General features: G+C 42.1%; 1 protein-coding gene across 2 annotated transcripts in view; it reads left to right on the top strand.

The window, feature by feature from the left end:
- gmeb1 (glucocorticoid modulatory element binding protein 1) overlaps positions 1-6,324 on the top strand; it is a 17,708-nt gene extending 11,384 nt beyond the window's left edge. For both annotated transcript variants that reach the window (XM_008290462.1, XM_008290463.1), the window contains exon 10: positions 2,847-6,324. In XM_008290462.1, coding sequence (XP_008288684.1) covers positions 2,847-3,700 — 854 coding nt within the window. In that variant the 3' untranslated portion in view covers positions 3,701-6,324. The remainder of the gene's footprint in view (positions 1-2,846) is intronic.
- Positions 6,325-7,884: the final 1,560 nt, after the last annotated feature.

Genomic DNA, 7,884 nt, shown 5'->3' on the forward strand with positions numbered 1-7,884 from the left:
CTGCACCACTTTGCAGCCCAGTAATTGGACAAACTAACATAATCATTAATCAAATTGTCATGTTTAATATTAATATTTGGTTACAAATCTTTGCTCAGCAAATGAAGTGCATGCTCAGTTGGATTCAGGTCTGGTGATTGACTTGGCCGCTGCAGAACCACTTCTTTCCCTAAAACTCTTTGGTAGCTTTTGCAGTACGCTTCAGGCCATTGTCCACCTCCACAGTGAAGTGCCATCCAATGAGCTCTGAAGCATTTGGCTGAATTAGTAAATAATATTTCCTGAAATGCTTCAGAATTCATCCTGCTGCTTTCATCAGCAGTCGCATCATCAGTAATCATGTGACTACATTCTTGCAGTGGCAAATGTTTCTTGGGTCACACTAAAGGACAGCGTAGTCCCCTGACATCCACTCTGCTCTGCTGGTGTTACACTTTTCACATCTGACAGTCTGCGAAGTCCCACCAGAGTCCATGTGATCTGAATGTAGTCATCTCTCCAAGTATACAAGTGCTCGTAATGTGCATATTAAACAGCTGTGTGTAAGTGCAGAATACACAGATATGACCTGCTGCCATATGTAAGGGAGTCCTCTGAGAGGACAACTTGGCATCTGTGGTGTCTGCAACTGGCTGAAAGTTTTATTTATCAATCATCGCATAATCTCACAAAATGAAGTGCAACCAAGTTTGCAGTATACTTGTTCTCATTTACATATTTGTCTGATAAAATTAACTGAAGCAGGTCAATGACAGCAGCTGTGCCGTGAGATCGATTAGGCTGACATTTAAATGAGTGATGACACCTACTGCTCCCCATCTTTGTTAATGAGTAATATGAGGATATAAAAACAAAACCGATGATGGCCAGTCCCAGTGGATAAATGTATTTCTGTATTCCTACCGTATTCATTTTTGGTTTTTTTGTGTCAGATTTATTGTATTTGCAGCAGTGTCTTGCCCCCACTCACCCTATCGCTGTGTGTGTCACACGGAGTAATGCTACCTTGTCATTTGTTGATGCAGTTCAGGGAGAAATTAGAAGCATTTGTTTTGTTGCAGCAGGTCTTCCCCTTAATACAAACACGGCAGAATCATGGCTGCGTAAAAATGAGCCTGCTCAGAGGTCCAAATCAAGACAGCGATTGTATTTCGATTAACCTTGCAGCCCTTATTCAACTCAGCAAGAACGCAAGCAGAAAGTTTGTTTATGCTGAACCCTGATGGAGAATCAATGGACTGCACCACGAAGCTTCAACAACCCTGTTTGTATTTTAGGCAGGGAGAGGAAAAGTGATGCAGCAATTGAACCGTGTCCACAAGTTGTTTATCTTTACAACATACTACCCATCCTACAACTTAAGCATTAGTGTCACTGATTCTTCTTCACATGTGGTTTGCAGTAAGTACCCTGAGAACTCATGTCTGTCTGATATACTTTATGCAGCTTTTTTGCCCCCACCGGGATGTGAACCGGTGCAAGGCAACAGTGCTACCAACTGCACCACTTTGCAGCCCAGCTGCAGTTAGACAAAAACTGGAATATCTTAATTCCTGATAATCATATTAAATGCTATTATGCATCAGTGTAGCTCCAATGAGCTGCAATGAATGTCAAAACCACGACATGTTAACACAGTGAAGAGACACTATGGATGACAGATTGTTATCTCAGTCAGTAGGAGTGTGTCATTAATAGTGAGGATCTATGGTTGTATCATTATTCTTATTCTTTGTGATTTGATTTAAAATCCACTTAATACAATTTTTTTGCTTCAGTAAAAAGACTTTTTGGCTCTTATTCCAGTTCACTGAGCAGGAGCAGAGTAGTTCTTAATGGTTTGTCTCCAGCAGTGGAAAAAAGCCTCTCCACTGTCACGTTAATACTTGAGAAAGCATCACAAGGGTTTTAAAACAAACACGATATGGAATGAGGTGTTTTCTTCACCTCAGTAAAGTTGGTTGAAGTTATTTTTTTGTTAAGTGCTGCAGTGTGTTGGTTGGTTGGTCTCTGTTTGTTACTGCTAACGTTTGCTGCTCTACTTTAGCCATCAGGTGGTGGAATACAAAATATTCTCTAAATACTTCAATTTTCAGTTGCAAAGCCAATTATTAAAGTCTTTCAACCCCAATATCTACTTGCAGGTTTGAAAGGCATTTTGTCTTTAAACAATTTCACTATTTATCAGACCCAGAGACGGTACAATCACAATCGTCATATCTTCAACTTGTTTTCTATTTTTTTACGACTGTGTGTCTTACGCCACAAAACAAATGTCTGCCATGGTTGTGCTGTTTCCATAGAGGTGCAGGACTTTATATTTCAGTGAGAAATTAACCCACAGTGAGGAAAAAAGTGACAGGAGCCAAAAAACAAACAAACAAACAAACAAAAACATTCAGACACTGCTTGGATTGAAGAGGTTTAAATCCAAAATGCACCTGAATGCTTTGAAGATGAACCACAAGATAACTTCAGTATGTTCTCGCTCTGATGCTTATTTTTATCATTTATGTTTTGATTCTGAATCATTAAAGATAAGAATCCAAATTCTTGTCAATATTTTTTGTAAGACTCAGTTTTGTCCTGTTCCCATATATATATATAAAAATATATATATATGTATATAAAACAAAACATATTGAGTCAGTGTTTGTGTTTTAAGATTGGATTTGACATCTGCTGGCTTGTGTTCCCACTTTGTCTGATGAATATTGATATCAATATTACAACCTGCAAAATCTAATCTTGGAAAAAGCTGGCACCGAGAAAATTAATCAGCAGTGTTTGATGATCGGTTGCTGATTGACTGGGCCCTCATTGTCAGTCCTGTTGTGTCTCCACAGACCTGGAGTTACAGCTGGAAGAGCAGAAGAAGCAGCAGCAGGTGCGAGCTCTTCTGTCCTGCCCGCAGCCTGCCAAAAGCAAAACTCCTACCAAGCGCCAAACCAAGCGGCCTCGTCTCCAGCGGCCCGCCTCCACGACCACCCTCCTGACCTCACCAATCACCCAGCAGGCAGCGCTGCAGCCCCAGCAGTTCACTGTTCTGTCCCCCATCTCGCTGTCTTCTGTTGGACAGCCATTCACAGTGGCAGGCCTGCCCATGGCCTCTCTGGCCCAGTCCTCCAACACAGTCACCCTGCTACCCGCTGGCTCGCAGCTCTTCACCCGGTACATGGTGACCGGAGATGGAAAGACGGACACAATTACCTTGCACCCATCCTCGGGCCTCACACTGGTGGGCACCACTGCCGTGCAGGACTCCAGCCAGCTGGGCACAATGGTCAGCCCTGTGGAGCTGGTGCACCTGAGCCAGCAGGCTGGCGGTACAGAGGTGGTGCCTATAGAGGGCCAGGTGGTGGACGGCACCATGCTGGTACAGCAAGAGGTGATGCAGGGTGAGGTGGAGGGCGGCCAGGAGCACACGGTCATCGAGATCAACCCAACACCAGTGGAGCAGGCAGTGGGAGTGATGGAACTGCAGCTGACCGGGGAGTCAGGCAGAGATGGGGCCACCATGGTGGTCCAGAGTGGGATGGAGGTGACGATGGCAGCAGAAGCAGAGGAGACACAGTGCCAAATTCAGGAGGCACAGACTGATGGGGTGGAAGGGCTGCAGCTGGATGCAAGTGGACAGTTGTCAGGTGTGCAGATCGTGGTGATAGAAGAAAATACTCAGGAAGAAAACAAAGTCAAATGAGACGTGGTCTTATTTTATTCAGCACAGCAGGTATGAACTCATAGATAGAGCTGTCATGGACTTGTGAAACTGTAAATACACAGATTTTCCAAATTCACAAATTGCTTTGGCGTCAGACCAAGCACTAGGGTAGCCATTTTTCCTGTTTTGGTGTGTTTGTACAAGTTCCTCTCAATTTGTTCATTTTTAGAGAAACAAAGAGGCTTCACACGAAATGAATATGCTAATAATACTTCTGTTTGTTTTTATTTTAAAGATAGTTCCAGTTTATGACACCTTGGTTCCTGGTTTGTAGTTTTGGCCCTCATTTCTTTAGATGTCATGAACTGCTGAAACATGAGGACATGAAGACATCACTGAAAGCAGAGCGATGTGCTGATCAGACCGGCTTCAGCTGCACTTCTGGGATAACCACACTAAATTATTTCTCAAACAAAAACATCCTTTACAGTTTACAGGCTTTGTAGCGAACCCATTCTACGTACTGCTCTTGTGCACACACAGTTTTCCTGTACATGATGATCATTACCAATATCTGGACTCCACATAGAACTCCAAAGGCTACAGATACAGATTTTGAACTTAGGAGTGTCATCAGCACACAAAGTAGTCCAGCTGCAGTAATGCTGAACTGAGGGTTAGTTAAACACCCTAATCTGTTACAATCAAATAAGAGAACCAAAAGAAAAGCACCTTTAAACACATTTATTCTTTGAGATAGGGAACGGAGGTTGGTTGGGATGAAGATAGTGGTGGACGAGGGCAGAGGACTGAGGGAGGCTGATGGTGTAGCAGGGCAGAGAGAGAGAGTATGGCTGGTTGGATGGGCTGAGAAAAGAGGGAGGCTGGGAGTGACTGGCTGGCCACATGAGTTGTGGACAAAGTGGCGGCCTGAGAGGCAGGACTCAGTGGCTGGTTAGCGGCTAGTACGGACAAACAGGAGGACCACGCCCACAACAGACACATGCACATACAGACAAAGAGGGAAAAGAACAGAAGTGGCGAAAAGAAAAGCAGGAGGCACAGTTACAACCATAACAGAATGTGTGTTTAAGTCCAGTTGGAGAAACAGATTATTTTTACATTTAAGAATTTAAGGGATTACCAGATGCCAAAGCACTGCAGCAGCCATTTGATTGGCTCCAACCTTGTCAGATGCTGTTGCATTGCAGCAAAAGTTGAGCCAGGTTCACTCTTAAATTCCATGTTTATTTTGGTTGTGATCATTTTCCACAACAGTGTTATCGATAGAAAAGTGTTGTTTTTTTTTTTAAATTTCCAGTTAAAGTGTGAACGTGTCCTCACTCATACCTGGAGCTCTGTCAAGGTCACTTCCTTGTTTCTGCATCAGTTTGTCAACAACGGTCTGCTTGACATCTGAGACCACACAGGAAGAACCACAGCTCTGTATGTGCCAGAAAAAACAACATGTATGTGCTCTGTATGTCTCCACATGGTTGTACTGTGTTCCATACCCTCGTTCCCTTTAGATTTTCTTCATTATCTATAATATGCAGATTATTTTCTAAGTTAATTCATTTTTTAATAAAATGTCACAAAATGTTAAAAATGCTAATTTAATAAGACGTCTTTGCAGTTCAAGGTTATGCATTCAAATTGCTTGTTCTCAGTTTAGCGAATGTATTTAATTTTTATATTTTCAGTTTGGTGAAGCAGCAAATCGTCCCATTTGCAAAGATGAAAACAGAAAATATTCAGAATTTTGCTTGACAATTGACCAAAACAATTGATTAATCATCCATACAGTTGCAGATTAGATTTCTATCAATGCTCTAAAACGTGTAGAAATGATGGCCAAACCTACGAAAATGGGACCAAAGTTGTAATAAATCAGAATTTTTCTCTAAGCCTCCACGAACAACAGGGCAAGATAATGCACTGTAACTCCAGAAGTCACCGTGCGGGGCTTTATTAATGGTGCTGATATCTGTCAGTTCACATCCTCTTATTACAGGCTCAGTAGCAGCAGGCTGGAAGTCTCTGCTGTGCTTCATACTCATTACCAGTAACAGTGTTGGCGTTACCTGAGGCTGGGATTAATTGCACTGTCTGTTGTGTCATACCCAAGCTGTATTGTTTTTGCACTGTGTGACGTCCTTGTAGGACTACAGAAGATGTTGCCTGCTCTCTTGACATTTCTTCAGAATACGGCCTGTGCAGAGGTGAATGGAAACAGACTGAACTCCTCACTGGAACTGCATCGCTTATGCACTTATTCTCAGTGGCTTCTTACTGCCTGATAGAGTTTCTCCACTAATACATTTTTGTAAACACCTGTTGCTTTTCTCAGTATCATAGATAGTGCGAGTTACTGGGCTGATTGTTTAAGTCAGGATATAAAAGCACATATATATACTTAATGTCAAACTTGCCTGTATTTTACACTCGTACAGTAGTGTCTTATTTATTAGTTTTCCAAGTGAAGAGATGGGCCTCTTTGTTAAAGGTGGAAACATGGATTAATTTAAGCTCTTGGTTATGGCTAACATCAACAAAGACCTGTTAAAGATTTGCTTTTCCAATAATTTAATTTAACAAATGAGGGTATTTGCATACTGACTTTGTAATGTGTTTTAATTAAAACTTAAAAAAAATAAAAATAATTGAGTTTCTGTTTGTGTGTTTCACCAGCAGAGGGTGCTGTGTGTTCACTCCACTACGGCCTCAAACTGCAGATGAGGCTTACAGCTGCATTAATAGGTGGCAGAAATAGTCTGCTGCTGTAATCTCTCACTCCTCCATGTGTCAGGCTTATTGCGGTGTAAAGCGTAATCTGTGGCGCCGCCGCGGTCCGTGATGGGCAGGCCTCTCTGGAGGATGAGCCGTGCTGACAGGGCACCGGGGCTTGCTGGTTATTACATTTCCCTCTTGTAGCGCCTAACACTCACAGACAGGTTGCATGCGGAGAAAGGCATAAGGATTTGAGTTATACAAGTGCAAGGACAGGCAAATACACAAACCAGAGGGCTGAAATAGACACCTAGATGAACTGATTGTAGGGCTGTATGTGGTGTACAAATAGGAAAACATCAGCAGCTGAATATAAAGCTCCCGGGGAGGAGGCTAAAGGTTGAGAAGCTGAACCACAGGGGTCATTGTGTGGTGTGGGAGGAGGGATACGCTGTCCCAGTAAATTACAGACATGTTCCATCGGCTTTAGACTGGGTTTCCTCACATGTTGTGTATAAGATAAGGAAAACAGGCGGCCCACAAGCATCGGTTATATGTCGGCAATATCTCAAAGACCCCTGAGGGGTTGAGAGGCTGGTAAAATAGAGGCCAGCACAGCTGACATGTTGTCGGTATCACCTCGGCTGTAGTGGGTTAATGTGAGAATAGATCCATGAGCGTGACATGAGTGTATTCTACAGGCAGGACGGGTTCCAGTTCTATCGATAGCATCAGACGAGGAAAACAGAGCCAGACACAAAAATAAGGTTGTTACTGAAAATGAGAGCCGGTTCTCAATTAACTTACTCAGTAAAATAAAGGTTAAAGAAATACATAAAATAAGGCCTAAAAAAAACAACTGCTTCTTGTTATTTAGTTTTTTTTGTCAGGATAAAATTCTCTAAAACAGCATTTAAACTACATCTGAGAGAAGCAAAAAGAAAAAAACCTGCTCAGTTTTTATAATTAAAGCTGCTGCTGTGGTGGTTTATACTTTGGCAACTTTCTGCAGCTGAAGAAACAGAAAACACACATTATCAGCTACAGACAATGGGAGCAGTGATTCACACAAATCAAGTCTTTTGAAGGACATTTTCTACACATCCAAAGCACAAAAACATAAACTATAAACTGACATATTATTGTGTTGCAAAGCTGACAGGCCGACACATCAGCAGACAGCTGTCCGTCTTCACATTCAGGAACTAACACGGCAGCTCAAATGAGTCAAAAGATAAAGATCAAAAACAAATGTCCACTCCAGAGGTCATAAATGAGTAGGCTGGCTCTCAGGAACATATAATTGTATGATAGCTAATAGTTTTAAAAGCACCAAAAGTATAAGTTATACATTTCTCAGCAGAATACCACAATAACTCAGAACCTAAAAACATTTAACGTATTACTGGCTTGTAAAGTTGCCCCATTAGGGGAAAATTGCCTGTTTTCACATCCAGCACTGAATAAAATTGCTCCACAGCAATTTTAATAAT

Source organism: Stegastes partitus, unplaced genomic scaffold (assembly GCF_000690725.1).
Source record: "Stegastes partitus isolate 25-593 unplaced genomic scaffold, Stegastes_partitus-1.0.2 Scaffold675, whole genome shotgun sequence".
Taxonomy (NCBI): domain Eukaryota; kingdom Metazoa; phylum Chordata; class Actinopteri; family Pomacentridae; genus Stegastes; species Stegastes partitus.